General features: G+C 42.2%; 1 protein-coding gene across 4 annotated transcripts in view; it reads right to left on the bottom strand.

The window, feature by feature from the left end:
* Positions 1-7,839: 7,839 nt before the first annotated feature.
* Positions 7,840-15,893, bottom strand: part of fat1a (FAT atypical cadherin 1a) — a 69,097-nt gene continuing 61,043 nt past the window's right edge. For 2 of the 4 annotated variants that reach the window (XM_028415517.1, XM_028415509.1), the window contains exons 23-29: positions 14,752-15,220; positions 14,184-14,337; positions 13,804-13,914; positions 13,020-13,663; positions 12,556-12,693; positions 10,777-10,812; positions 7,840-9,913 (exon numbers count right to left, since the gene is read on the bottom strand). In XM_028415517.1, the coding sequence (XP_028271318.1) occupies positions 9,249-9,913; positions 10,777-10,812; positions 12,556-12,693; positions 13,020-13,663; positions 13,804-13,914; positions 14,184-14,337; positions 14,752-15,220 (2,217 nt within the window). In that variant the 3' untranslated portion in view covers positions 7,840-9,248. Of the gene's footprint in view, positions 9,914-10,776; positions 10,813-11,225; positions 11,283-12,555; positions 12,694-13,019; positions 13,664-13,803; positions 13,915-14,183; positions 14,338-14,751; positions 15,221-15,893 lie in introns of all 4 variants that reach the window. The other 2 variants (XM_028415536.1, XM_028415526.1) reach the window with 2 other exon arrangements.

Here is a 15,893-nt window from a genome sequence, read left to right as displayed (position 1 = left end):
TATATTTGACTTGATGCAATATTATACATGACTTGTTCTATAATAAAAGTAACATGTCTTCCTGTCAGTGTACTCATTCTAATGCATATTGCGCACTTGCAACAAACGTTTATCTTTATATTCAGTTCCTGGTTTCTGTTACAGCTTTGAGTCTCCGCAGCCTTTACACGCCTGGATTTGGCCAGTTTATCCCATTCTTCCTGGCAGATCCTCTCAAGCGCCTTCAGATTAGATGGGAAGCTTCTGTGAACTGTCATCTCCAGGTCTCCTCACAGATGTTAAATTCCATTTAAGTCTGAGCTTCGGGTGAGCCACTCAAGGACAATCAGAGACCTGTCCTGCATGGAGCCACTCCAGCGGTGTCTTGTCTGCATGCTGCGGTTCCCTGTAGAGCTGAATGTCACCCCCTTCCCCAGTCTCAGGTCTCTGCTCTTTGAAGCAGGTTTTCTTCAAGGACCCTCCGCTGCACTCACCACTCTCCCTGTCTGTGCCGCAAAGTAGCACCTGCCTCTGTGATAAGCCATCACGCTGCAGAGATGGTATTAGGACTTCTCTTTCTCATCAGAAACTCTTCTTCTCATGCACTCACCTCACTGTCCTTTAGACGCATCAAAGTGCACAGGACTTTCTGAAATGGTTTTTACTCATCTCTACTCAAGTCTATGATGAGTCCTGGTCCAAACTTCTTTGATTTCACAGTTAAGTCCTAGAAAATGCTTGTTTGCCACAGTTTTGTTGCAGTGATCTGAAGAGAGCTGCTTGGATTTCATGGATTTCATTTTATATACAGAGGTGTCTGTCCGGTCTTCTTTTATGTGTCTAAAAAATGAATCTAACCAACAGGAAGCACCTGAGGTACCACATCCAAGGGCATGGAAATGATTTTCATTTTAGATTGATGGAGACATACAAAAAGTTAAAGTGTGTGTGTCCTTCACTGTAAAAGAACTTTTAACATAATTATGCTTCTACTCAACCACATCCCAAACTTATAGAGATAATAATCCTGATCTGCCTTTTGAATTCTTCCTTTATTCTCCACTTCAGTGATTGTACCTATCATTTGTCGTTTTTAAACACAAACAGCTCGTTATTATACTTTTTTTTTCTTTTGTTGTGGATTCATTCGTGCAAAGCCGGATCATTATCTCGCAACGTTTGTCTCTCCCTGTTCCACATTTTTGATCAGGTTATTTCTTTTGCTCTGAACTGCTCTGCTCTCAACATTAGAAAAATCCCCGCTGTGTATCAAAATGATGTGAAAAAGACAAGAGCAAAGGCTGATTGTGAATAATTGCAGCAGTTAGTGAGACAATGCAGCAGACTGTAAGAAACAGTAGAGGGAGATGGGAGGGGTGGAATGAAAGACAGGATCTGTGTGCGTCATTTTGCTGATAAAAGGAGTTTTAACAGCATCAGCAGAACAAGCGGAACATTTGGAGCTCCTTCACCAGAACATCTAATTCTCTGAACACGCTGAGATTCACAGCTACACTTTACTGGGGAAAATAGCCGATTGTGCTTTTTGTTTCCAAATTAACGCATTACATTCAACACTTATTTTATCTTCCCCTTGCCTTATCTGTGAGGAAATAGAAACTGGAATGATAACAGGCATACATATTTTATCTGTTTTGAAATAAGAAAGAAAAACTTTGTGGTGCCATCTTTGTGCAAACAGCTCCTATTGGGTGGATGTTCCTCCCAGCAGCAGCTGATGCATGTGAACTATAGACTTGGACGTATCACAGTAACATAGTTTGCTCATTTTTGAAAACAATACACCATTAGTGATTTGAAATATACATAAGACCTAGTTCTGATATAGCCCAGCCCCTAGGAGACTACAGTCAGAAAGGCAAAGTTACAGCCTTTATGCAATGAAATTAGCACATTAAAAACTGTATTTATGTGCTAAGTTTCAGTGGAAATCTCATAGAACATCGCACCACTGGTACAACTTTTTACTGCAGAATAAAACCAGCGTCTTGGGCTGTGTCCCACACACACACACAAACTCATACACCATAGAGGGACCTATATACTTTTTGTAGTGCTGTCTAAATGCGTGGTGAGAAAGACCCTGTATAGTGCCATCAATGTATCCCACAATGCACTATGAAAACATACCAGCAGAACATTAACATCAGTACAAGTCCACTAATGATCCATGGCATATTAAATTTGTTTTATTAGTTGTTGCCACAACATCAAATTTTGCTATAATGACACAAACTATAATTGCTATAAATAATGTAGCTCATGTATTCGGCAGAGATTGGCTTGCTTTCTCTATGCAACAGCAATGATGTCGATAATGACGCAGTAATGATTTCACTATATAGTGCCCTACACTGAACTCCTTATATAGGGAGTGAGTGGGTGATTCCCGCCTCGGTGTACATTGTAAACAAGCTTTGGTAACTTGGATCCCTCGTGGGCACATGATCATGGGGAAAAGGTTAGCGCAGTGCTGTTTATTTCTGCATGTGTTATAGTCCATCTCATGAAAACACTCTCTGATTGGTCAAACAGCACTCTCCATCCGCTCTGGAGAGCAAAACCAACGTACACCCCCTGAGTGCAGGATGAGTCATGGACCTTTTTTTTTTTAATAGCTTTCCATCTGGAACCTTTCAGGTCATTTTAGATTTTCAAGTAGCATTATCAAGAGGTGCAGACAAAACTAGATAACCAGCAGCCACTCATGGTATCAAACCACCCTGTTAGATAAATGGTCGTGATTAACCTGCAAGGGCAAGCACTAGAGTTAAAAAGGAGGTTTGTAAACGGACGTGTCCGAGTAAAATCAGCTCTCAGAATCCTCTGGTTAATGACTCACACCATCAGTGATACCAGACATTCACATTTTCTGAGGAAATCAAATACACATTTATTTTACAACAAAGAGTTGTAAAATAAAATAAAATAAAACTTTACCCATGATTCACTGTTTTATGTTTTTATAATCCTCTAGAGCAAAGACTTGCATCTAATGGATAATTGAAACGCTCTATAAATCAGTAATAATAGTGGCAGAGGAGCAAGGCCGGAACATGTAACCCATCCCGAGACAAGTAATGAACAGGCTTCTGGGAGGGGGAGAGACATATCTGTGGGGGATACTGTGTTTTGTTTTGACTCCCATGCTTTTAGGGAAGCATATTGCGGCTACAAGGGTTTACTTTTATTAAAACAGCCGTAAAGAGGCAACAGGATAATGCTGTGGCACACAAGGTGCACCTGCTGTCTGAACTCTGGATTTGTCTTCAGAGGAACATCAGAGAGAAGGGACTACTTGTGTTCTGGGCACCTTTTGAATTTTAAATGAAAAACAAAATGGAAACGGTAACTATCTTCTAAAAAAAAATCCTCAAAGGAGCTTTTTCACTTTATTTGCTAAATTAAAGAGAGAAAGGTGGAAGGGGAGTGTGCAGTGCGGTGCAGAGTGGAATAGTTTCATCATGGCAAACAAGTTCAAGAGAGCTGTTATGAGTTTTGTGGGGGAAGCAGTGTGATGCAAAGGGGAAGGGTGAAAGGGGAAAGATGAGAGTGGGAGAAAAGTGCTGTGTGCGTGGGGGGAGAGAGAGAACAGACGCACCCGTGATGAGGACAGGAGGGTGCCGAGAGGACCCCCTCTCTCTACACACACACACACACACATGCACACACACTCCTGTCTGAGGCGCTCATTTGAGAGAGCTGTCAGCGAAATGAAGGAGAGGAGACAGAAGTAATGTAATGAGTGCGGTCTCGACACAGGCCCGGCATGTCTCTGCCGCTTCACTGGTCATCACCACATCCCACAGAGAAACAAGAGTGTTTGCTTTTATCTGCCGTCGTTCCCTCCTCCTCTTCCTCCACTCAGCCGGTTGCCATGACAACAGCGGAGCTCCACCCAGGAAAGAGATGTGTATGCTGGGAGAAAGAGGATTATTGGGGTCAGTGGTCTCTGCGTGTGTCTCGCTCTCTCTCTCACGCACATGCTTTCTCACAGCGTATGATTATGCACGAACACTTAACAATGAGTATTTAACAGGAACAGACACACACACAGTTGTTTTTTGTTGTTTATTTAATTAATCTGCCCCCTGGAGAGACATTTAGTGGTTTAATTTTTTTATTGTTTTTGTGATTAGTATCATTATTTTAACATTTATGAAGGGGTCTTGCACGTTATTGTCTTTTTCAAACTCATGTTTTGCGTATCTGAAGTCTTTAAAAGAAAGTTCTGAGTCCTGTGTCATTTTTATATATATATATGTACTGCTGCCAATAACTTTGCTGCAATAATGTCACCATACGAATCAGAAATAAAACTTTGCTTTCGGCCCATTTAGTGGCCATTATCACTCATTATTGTTATATTACTGCCATATATTATAGCTAGTAGAGCAGATTAGCTGACCTGCAACTGGTGCTGTCCTCATACAGTCCATTTCTTTGTGTTCAGTTCCATTTATAAAGCTATTGTTTGAAAGTTTTTATCATTGTTAACATGTCAGCTTGGACCTACTTATAGGAACTATATTTAAATAGAAAAAAGTCGCTGCAGTCCAGAAGCAGCTATTGGATGGCACTTCACTTCATAACCCAGAAATTGGCACATAAATAAAACAGTCAAACTGTAAAATATAGAAAAGGCTCCATGACTACTCACTTTTATGCCAGCTAAGTCTGAATAAACTGCCATGAATCATGTAAATTCTGGCAAATATGCAGACACTCAAAAGTAATCTGAGTTGAATGGAGTTATTCCATTTTAAATAGAAGCTGAGGAGTTTGTGAAATAACAGCGGATTGTCAAGACATATTGGCAACTAGACCTCAGACAGATCTCAAAGTGTGGGGGTCGCTGAATAACTCAGAGCTCAGAATCACTTTGTACAGATCAGACATGTCTGACTGGGGCTTGGCATCATTTCTCATGACTGCCTGGAGATTTTTTCTTTCCTTCAGCTCTGTGAAGACAAGTTTGAACAACACATTAGCTCCGTGTTAATCGCCCTCTTCCACTATCTGCATTTCTCTCACACACTTCTGTTTAATTTGACTGGATATTTGATATTTGCACATTGTACAAAGAACCTTAATGTGCGTTTTAAAACGCCCTTGTGTACACAACCTGTGCAAACAGTGAGTCACAGATTGAGGTGTGATTGCTGAACACTTAATCTCGCCGTCATGAACTCTGGATTATTCTGACTGTTTGAAACTTTCTGTGACACATTTTTCCATGAAAGGAATAAATATTGGTCTGTTGACAACCACAGAAAATGGTCATATCTGTTAGAGAGGAGTCTAATTAACCTTTCCATTAGGTTTTGATGGAGTTAATACACAAACTGTCAACTCTATTAACACAATGCGGGCACACAAATGGTTTCAGTTTATTTTTTGGCTTTGGATTCTGAGTAAATAAGATAAACAGTGGGCTGGGGACGTCCCCCCACGAACATAATCCTGGAAAGCTATTTATGTAGCATTTTCTCCTTATGAAGGTGACTTTGTCCACATTGGCTAATCAACTAAGAGACAACAGCCTATAAACAGCATATAAATATAGGGAATGTGGACCAGGAATACATAAAACAGTACTATTAAAATCTTCATGTGTCTGATGCGTCTGTATTGGCTGACTTGAGTGCTCCCAACAAATATGCAGCATTTCATTCTGCATCCCAAATGCCTAACGTTTAACATCAAATACACTTCACACAGATTATGATAACACTGCCTTTCTCAGTGCAGTTTAGCAGGACTCCAAGAGCCTCAGCTGAACCTTTGCGTGCTAGGACCTGTGCATTTTTACCACTGTTTTTAACAGACTGAAGACATTACGAAGGAAAAACCTCAGGTCAGTGTGGAGTACATGTAAAAAAAAAGCCTGAAACTATGACAGAAGAGGAAACAGTGAGGAGAAATCCTGCAGCTACTGTGATACCAGCTGATCAATGAATCCACTCATTTGTCTGATCTGTGCTCTTCATCCAGACGAAATCAATAAAAATCATTTGATGACACTGCAGGTTGCCTCATGTGCGGTTCAGGTTCATCATGAGTTGGCATGTGCAGCCATCTTGTGGCTGTCAGGCTTCATTGCAAGCGCTCAGCTTTTCCACGTGAGAGCTAATAACCACAGCTCTTGAAGCAGAACAGAACACAGCTCCCATGATTTCATAATATGAATAATGCATTAATGGTTATGAAATTTATTTAATGAAAGTGAAACACCTGGTCCAATTTTCAGAGTTAATTGGATCCATCATGCATGAGATTAAAGAGCACATGAGTGCTTACAAAGTGGTTCACTGCTGGAGTTTGGAATATACGTCTCTCTCCATTATACCAGGCGAAGGGAGGAGCTGCTTCATTCTAAGTGTGAAGCCCGAGCACTCCAGTGAGCACAGTTTGTGTTAAAACACAGAAATATGTCTGCTAATATGTTTAGCAGTGAAGCAGTGTAATATATGATAGAATTATGCACTGGTCAAATATAGATCAAAGATGTGTTTATCCACAATGTCTTCATCAAACTGTTTTGCTAACAATGTGTTGTTTTTTCCTCTGGCCTTAGGTGCAAAAATATCAGGCATAGAGTTGTTTTTTTTTACAATCAGCTTGTAGTGCTGAAATCATAAATATTGTTCTCTCCAGAAGTACAGTATCTGTCCCACAGATCTTATTCTGAGGAAATGAATCTCAGACTACTTTAATCTAACCATGCCAACCAACACCTCCACCAGGGAAATAGTTTGATGTTGCAGTGTATGGTCTGTTATTAGCTTTCTATAATAAGGTGTTAGTTTCTCACAGCTCTCAGTGCTGCAGTTAGTATTGTAACTAGTCCTGTCTGCTGGATTTATGCAGTTGAAGCCAACGCTGTTGATGCTGTACATCTGAATATCTGGCTGGATGTTATATTTTCTGCCTCACTTCCTGAAGCTCCCTAACAGTTTATTGTCCCTCTGATGAAAACATAATAATCATATTAATATGTTTGGTCTCATGGAATAATCACATATTGTGGTGACACATAAGGGAGTATAGTTCGGTTTGCTACAGCCAAAGCAGAGTGACGCTGCCGTCCCGACCGAAGGCCAAGAGGTCATTGTTCTACCACAGAGCCCAGGAGGAACAAGAAGTTAATCCTGCACGGAGCCGCAACCAGGTCAGCACAGTGCAGACAGCCAAACGGCAGAAAAACACACAGCACAGCCTGACTGCTGCGGTGCTGGAGCAGGCCCTGAGGTATCAGGGTCATGTTATTTTTCCAACCTCATGTGAGACAACCAGGGATTATTGATACAAGCAGCCACAGTGAGACAGAGGAATGAGGTGACACGGAGCAGTCGGCAGGCCTGAAACAGGATGTTTGCTTACTTTGGCACTGGGATTTTCTGCTTCTCGACTTAAGGGGTATGAAATTAAAACAATACAATCCAGAACATAAACAAGGGCTCGATGAATAAATGCACACAGACATGCAGAGTATTTTTTAGGAATAATTTATTGCCAGTAGGAAAGCGTGAGCTTGTGGCAGTATTCAATAAAAACCTTAACAAGACCATAGCATTGCTCAGACACACATAGACACCTGAAAAAGTCACGTGTCCATGGATAACTCTGCACTATAAATATATTGGGTCCCATTTTCTTGGTGGAAAAATAAAGAGGTTCCAAAGTCAAAATGTACAAACAAACAAATTAAAAAAAAAAACACACAAGAATATGCAGTCGTTCATTGAAGACCCTTTTTGAAATGAGCAAGAGACGATAAACTTTACGAGTACACTGTGTTTAGAAAAGCCACGCTCTTCTCTTATATCTTTTTTTTAATGTTTATTTTTTTAGTGAATGTAAGCACAGTAAGGCTGATAATGTCACACCATTGAACTCTTTTTTTTGTTGAAAATAAAAGCATAGAATATCTACAAAACCTAGTAAACTTTGAAATCAAAACTGTACATTTAAATTTACATTGAAAACGAGGACTTGTATAAAAACATTTTTCTTGGTTTTGTTTTAAGAAACAAAAATCTTTTTTTTCTTTTTCATGATGGTTTTTTTTTCAGTTGCACATTAAAATGTTGATCCTTCAGACAATCCACTTCCTGTGAATGATGACAGTTACTTAAAGCAATGGCACCGCCAACTCAAAGGGGCAGGAGCTGCTTCCCCGGAGCTTCTAAGTCGAATGGCTTCCGAAACCAGTCTCAACAACCCCTGTGTGTTTGTTTTATTGTCTGTGTCGGTGTGCGTGTACAGTGCCTTGCAAAAGTATTCAAAAAAACTGGGATGTGGTGAGTGCATGATATTGCACTCTCTTTTATGAGAGCTTCGAGCTTAGTCACATGATTAGTTGATCAGAGTATACATGTGTGCAATCAAAGTGTCACATGCTGTGTGAAGAACACACCTGTTCCTCTTCATCCACAAACACTTCAGAGACAAAGTAAAGGATTTGGATTTCACAGATTTGAATCCCACTGAGCTCAAATCCTATTTTTCCAATAATCTGTTTACAATTTCACAGTGAGTTTTTTGAGTTGAAGCTTGACTCACAAATCTGTCAGAATATAACACAATTTCACTAAACGGCTCTGAACATTTTGGCTTCTGTTTGTGGCACAAACCTTCCCATTACTCTGAGAATTGGCTGAAGAAAACATGGTTGGCACTAAATACAGAAAAGAAAAAAAATCTGTGTCAGTCTCCAAGAGAGCTGAGTTCAACCTTCCAGCAGGACAATAGCCCCAGAACATACTGCTAACTCTGCACTAGAGAGGTTTAAATGTCTGGGAATTGCCTAGTCAGCATGTCCATTTGAGACTCTGTGGCAAAACTTGAAGAGTGCTGTACTCCAGAGGCCGATGGTTTTTCAGGAATCCTGTGGGTCACAGAATTCCTGTGGGGTTTCTGCACTCAATTTTCAAAATATCACTGTCTACATGCACTAACCTAATACAGACACAGTTGAAGGTACTTGAGGCTGTAATTGCAGGAAAAAGGTGGATTTACAAAATGTTTTGGGTGAATACTTTAAAACATGTTTTTCCATGAAAAAACATTTAGCATCTCAATTCCAACAAAACACCAAGAGGGCAGAATACTTACGCAAGGCACGGTATGTACGTCTTGTGGTGTTTTGTGTGTCCACTTACTGTGCGTGATTAATGTGGGTGGTGTATCAGGGGGCTAACATAAGGTGTAGCTGTGGGTTCAGGCACTTTTGTTTGGATCCAGTGTCAGACTTCAGTGTGCTGTTGGGAGTCCAGCGCCGGGATGGCCAGTCGCTCAAAGTGGCCCTCGTCGCCGCTCTCATAGTCGCTTATCATCACCTCGGACTCCTCGCAGCACGCTGACATGTCCGAGCAGGAGGCTGTGGACGTGTACAGAGACATGGACATGTTGTCCAGAGCTGAGGAGTCAAAGTCCCGACTACAACCTAAAGGGTAGCCCCCTCTGTAACCACTGGTGCCCATGGTGGAAGCTGGGGTGGCTGAGGTGGAGGTGGCACCCTGGCCCTCGGTGTCGCCCCCATCGCTTGGATAGGAGTGCTGCGGCAGATACTGGTTAAGGCTGTAGAGCTGCGGCAGGGCCGGGCGCTGGCGGACCCCACCTGGGCTGCCCGGGCCGGCCTTAGCAGAGTCCAAGTCTCTGCCGAGGGGCCGCAGCGTGTCGCTGTACTCTGGCAAAGGTGGCGGTGGCAGGTCGTCATTTGCAGGGAAGTCCTCTGGCGGCGGAGGGAAATCGCTCTCTATGTCAAAGCCGCCGGGATAATAGTCGGTGTCGATGGCATTCGGGTCACTGTACAGAGGGGCAGGTGACTCCACAACCTCATACTGTGGAAACTCCTGGATTCCAGGAAGTTGAACACTTGGCATCCAATCAGATGTGTCCCAGTGATATCCTGTTTTATATGGATAGACCAAACACATGGATTAGTGCTCTGCTGTAAAGCCAAATGCTTGACTTCCAGTTATTCAGCAGACACCATGTTAATGTTAAAAAACCCACACCATGCAACGTCACACCAACACAATGACAACACTGAACATCACATCACTTAGTAAACAACTTAAAGACACAACAAAATAAACACAAATCACTCCTCTAGTCATCTTGTGTATTTACCGAAGCATGTCAAAAATGCATTTTTTCTTGATTCATCTTGTTCTTTGAAGTGTATACATGTGTTAGTCAAGACGATTTAGCTAACGTTGAGCTAACATTGAGCTACCCCCACGGTTGTGGGTAGCAGAGCAAAGTGTCTGGATATTTTGAATTCAAACTCCTGATGGAGGGATGGGATACAGCTTTGTATCTCATCACACTGTTAGCTAGGATCTGGCTAAATAAACTTTGTGATATGATTTATCCTGCACTTTGAGGTGTAAATAAATGTTCCATCAAATTCTGTATGTGATTGAGTTTGTGTGTCCTTGTTTTCAAAGGAAATCCAACGATTTAATCTCTCTTTTGCACATATTTCCTGTTAGTCACTGAGCAACATGTTTGATCATGAAACACTTAAGGTCAGCAGCAGTATCAAAGCCATGCAATGGAGTTTTTTTGGTTGTTTTGGGGGAAATAAATAATCTCACAGAGGCAGACACGACACCTCATGAGGCCACGGCTGTGTAAGAAAGCGCTCAGCGTCACACTAGCTTTGCCTTACAGAGGAGATTTAACACTCCTGGTTTAGCTTGAGGGTTAGTGGTTAGCAGATGGGATTGAGGGGAACACCAGGCAAACAAAGATGAAAAAAGTCACCTCTTGGGTTCTTGAGATCATGAGCCAAAAAAGACTCTTTATATGAGGCAAGAATGGGGAGAAAAAGAGAAAGAACAAGTTAAAATCTAAAATAGGAAAGAACAGTCAGCTCAGAACATGAATGAAATGAGGACAATGAAACACTGAAGGACAAATGAAGAGAGTGGCAGGTAAATTAATGCACAACTGGTCTGCCATTTTCTTAAACAAACTTCCCAAGGTGTGTAATCAAATGCTGAGAAAGATCAATACAGAGGCTTTGAAGGCAGCACTTAAGTTGCCTGTTTGATTTTGTATTTGCATATCTTTTTAATTAGCAGCTAGATCTTAAAAGAAGACGTTAAGGTTGGATGAGTTTGTCAGTGTAAGATAATGGCAGCTCTACAACCTGCACTTCACGTTCCAACACCAAGGACAAAACTACTGGCAGATGGAGACTAGAAGAGTACCTGCTCCTTCCACCGTGTCAACATTGTTGACAAGGTGGATTACTGTCACTATGGAGGCTTGTGAGAGGCAGGGGAGGGGAGAGTGGGCGGGAGAGATCCTGCATTAGTACAAATGCTTTTATCATTTATATAGAAAGAAAAAAAAGCACACGTGAAATGCACAGTGGTGGGTGTGACAATTCCCACAAACAACGCTGTCCTTGTGTCTAGACACTATTTTTTCCTGCATTGACACAACGTCTGAAGATGTTTCATGGCTGGGCACAAGACAATGGAGGAAGGCATCACATTGGTGTGGTATGTGTGTGTGGGGAGGGAGGGAGGGATAGGGGGGTGGGGGTCTGGTTTTGTTTGTGCAAGATAACACACAACAACAACATACTGAGAAGCTAGAGGGTGCCATTGACAGTACAGATGGAAGAATCAGTGAAATTCCCCAGAGATATAAACACATTTTCAACCCTGAGCACAGAAGAAAGTCTGTGTGTGTGTGTCTTTAGAAAACAAACTGTGCCAACTGAAAATTTAATCTAATTTCCAAAGTAGCATTTATTCCAATTTTTGAAGGTAGACATGGAGGTTTTGATGACTTGTGAGCAGCACTGTAAAACCATGATGAAGGGTTGTTAAATATGATATGAAGAACAAAAGGGTGAACAAAACATGTGTGTATACCATTGTGATATGTTCCTCGATGTTTGTTTAAAACATCCATTTGTAGCTATGATTTGAAAACAGAAGAAGAAGAAGAAGAAGAAGAAGAGGCAAACAAAAAAAGAAGAAAAAGCATGCATGTAAATAAAAAATGAAATCGTAGGTGTCAAAACAGAATAGAACTGCTGTTTGAAAAAGTCATCAAACTCCTTTTGAAGCTTAACTCAAGAAAACTTCAAACCAGAAGAACAGAAGACAGGGTTAGAACGTTTTGACTAATAAATAATCCCAGGAGAATTCCACAGCACATGTTGTTGTTGTGATTGCTTTCGTCTGTACCGGCAGTGATTGAGGACTTACAGGCTGGACCCCCCCTATTTAAAACCTTGTTCTGGATCTGTGGGCTGATTTGATCCATATGGGAGCTGAAGCCCCGCAGCAAAAAGAAAGAGAGAAGAACACATGACCCGAGAGCCACAACTGGGCCATCAACTCTGAGCATGCAAAGAGAAAGTGTTAGGACAAAAGGCAAAATCCTGCAGGCTGATCACACAAAAGGAAAAACACTTCCATCACAACCCATCACAACATTTGCACCTGAAGAACTTGTGTGTTACAAAATACAGCAGATTTCCATCAAATGCCTGAGAGAAACTAATTGAATATGGTGACATACCGTTATCATCACAGGACTCTGACTGGAAGGAGCTGAGGGACTGGACCTCAGACATGCTGCCGCGGGTGTTGTAGGGGTGACAGGCACTGTCCTCCACTGGCTTCTTGGTCAGGCATGGGTCCAAGTCCACTACTTTAGCTGCAAGAGGAAGCACAGCATGGTTTTAGTGCATAGCCTTGATACTTGAAGGATTTCCCTACATCTGCACTGCTGTATGGCAGACAGCATAACAATATGCCTGGTGCAACTTTTTGAACCAATACAAATGGTGAAAATACTGTTAAATCTTAAATACAACACCGTAAAATCAGTTAATGGCCACTGTAAATAAGAGTGTTTTTCCTCCCACTTCATAATGTTGACTTGTTTTTCTGAAGATGACTTAACTTTGACTTTTTTCTGTGAAAAACAAAAAAAAAAACAAAAAAGAAAAACACTCAAACCATATATATAGCTGAACTCACTGTCATAATCATAGTCCCAGTTTGGCTTCTGGATGGAATCGCTGTCTGAAACGGAGTTGGAGGGAGGAGGAGGAGGGAGGTTGGGTGCTACGCTACACACAGCCACAGTCTTGCGGTGTCCATGCACAGAATCTGGGTTGAAGGTGCTGAATTCAGGATGCTCCGGGATGGCCGAGCCCTCAAACGAGTTCCTGTCCAGGTTGTTTCGTGAGTCACTTGGAATGCTGGGAGTGTAAGAGATGGGCCTCACAGGCACCTGAGGAGGGGTGTCTGAGTAGATGTTTTTGTTGAGCTTGGCGTCAAAGTAAGGTCTCTGGAGAAAGGAGTGAGGCATGTTTGAACCTCCGAGGTGCTTGTCATCGTCGTCGCTCTTTGACTTGCTGCGGCAGGCCTTCTTGCGGATGATGATGAAGAGGAGGACCAGTATGAAGATGCTGGACACGAAGATCACGATGCCAATCACCTCTTCCAAGCCGATGTTCCAGGAAGTGGAGACAAACTCATTACGAACCTCAGCGCGGAGTTCACACATCTGTCCGCTGAAACCCAGTGAGCAGTTACACTTATAGGAGCCGTATGTGTTCTGGCACTGGCCTCCGTTGGCACACGGGTTCTTGATGCACTCATCAACATCACTCAGGCACCTACACAACATAGTAAAAATCAATGATGTGTGCTAGAAGGTGAAATACTGTAAATAACCTGTGATGAAAAAAAATCAGTATTGTCCTGTCTGTGTAAAGCAGGGGTGTAACTTGTGATATTGAAGTTAAAGCTGAGATACCTGTCTCCTTGGAAGCCTGCTTCACACTCACATACTGGACCATCCAGGCTGTCAATACACTTTCCGCTGTTTTTACAGGGGTTGTCTTTACAGTATGGCCCCAGCTGGCACCTGCAAGCAAAACAAATTACTGAAGCAAACTATACAAAACAAATGTGAATTCTGAAATGTACAATATAGTGGTGACTTAGTGAGAATTACAACTAGGTTTTTACATCTGCTGCAGCATTTACCCACTATTCTGCATATTATTATATATGCATTTGTAATACAAAATGTACAAAAATGATTATTTCATTTATTTATTATATATCTCTGCACATCATGCTGCTTACAAACATGTTGGTAATTTTATTCTACCTTTAGTTAAATGTTCATACCTTTGCCCTGAGTACTGCCCTCTGCACTGGCAGTAGAAGTCCCCTGCACGAGGTACACAGGTGCCGCCGTACAGGCAAGGGTTGGAGGCACAAGGACTTATGGCGATCTCACAGTGTGTGCCCATAAAAGAAGGAGAACACTTGCAGAAATAGCCTGTGAAATTCAGAAAAAAACATTCAGGAAAATAATGCTTACATGGACATCGTTGTTATCATAAGTCTATTTTTTTATTTTTCTAAACACACACATAAGGATGTTTTACAAAAAAAAATCAAAAAATCTGTTGATGGCAGGTAATTACGTCCCTGGACTGCTGGCAGGCTTTTAATGTGAAACAGCTGAAGTGTTTCGAGTTTGGATTAATGGAGAACAGCACAGAACCAGCACCGAAGCACATCAGGAGAAAACATCCTTAATTAATTAAAACAAAATGTACATATAAAGCAGTGAAAACTAGCTGGTCCTGATTCTGTGTTTGGTTTGCAATCACAGTAGGATAACCTAAACTTCTCAGCTCAGAAGCACAGTACACTGCAGTCAAGTGAGTGTAAGCAGGATGTTGTGTACCTCCATTAGGCAGCGAGGTGCAACTCCCTCCGTTTGTGCATGGGTTGCTGGAACAGCTCTCAGCAGGTGCCAGTGCACAGCCTGGAGCCACGTCCACGATGTCCTCTAGCACAGCGTGAGCCCGGTGAGCTCTGGTGTTCAGAGGCAGCTCCTGGCCGTTCAGGGTGATGGCCTCCATGCAGCCACGAAGCCCGTTGGTGACAGGAATGCTGCGCCCATGGCGGGCCGAGCTGTGCTGGCGTACATGACCGCCAAAGTAAATACTGTTGTCAAGGTTGAGAGTGCGCAGGGTGCCTGGTGCTGTTCCAGAGGCAGCGTGCACCCGGTCCAGCACGAGTTTAGCGTAGTTGCCGTCCACTTCCAGCGAAACAGAGTGCCACTCTCCGTCATTAACCTGAGCGCTGTGGACTGACACGAGGCCGGGGCCGCTGCCACAGTCAAACTTGTACTGCAGTCGGCCGTTCACAATCTATTTCAGACACAAAAAAATACACATACACACCTGGTCATTCATCTCATTTTAGAAGAGACAATGTACATTAATCAACATCAAATGAATGGTAATGTCACCCAGTTAGCTAAAAGGCTAATTTCTGTCAGCGTCATCAGTTCTGTGCTTTGTTCCTTGCTCACATTAACACTCTGAAGTCCCTGTAATAAATCAATTTCCTCCACAGGGTGGTTCCATTTATTGGTATGCCATGACAGAGCATCTAAATCCTACTAAGACGAGTTTTACAACCACTTTTTAAAACAATACATCTTCTGTTAAAGACATTAAAAGTCATGGCAGCTCGAAAAACAAAAGCCGTCTCTTCGCCAGCCAGGTTCTTCGTCTGGAGTCTGGCATGCAGACTGCTACACCAGACAGACTCAAAAAAGGAATGTGTGGAAAACTGCTTTCCGTTTCCCTCCCAGTACTAAAATAGCTTTTGTGTGTTTGTGTATGTGTGTGTGTTTCAACCCACTACCACATTCCCATAGTCCCTCATGTGAGAAGAGTTTGAAAATGGCTTTTTTGAACCCTGCAGCATAGCTGGTTTGCACACAGGGCAGATCAGTTACGTGTTTATTAAGTCCTTCTTATATGGAAGTGCTGGGAAGTAATACAGACACAGGCTTAGAAACGCAGAGTGACATCA

This window comes from Parambassis ranga, chromosome 1 (assembly GCF_900634625.1).
Source record: "Parambassis ranga chromosome 1, fParRan2.1, whole genome shotgun sequence".
NCBI lineage: Eukaryota > Metazoa > Chordata > Actinopteri > Ambassidae > Parambassis > Parambassis ranga.
This window is presented reverse-complemented; position numbering and strand designations above follow the sequence as displayed.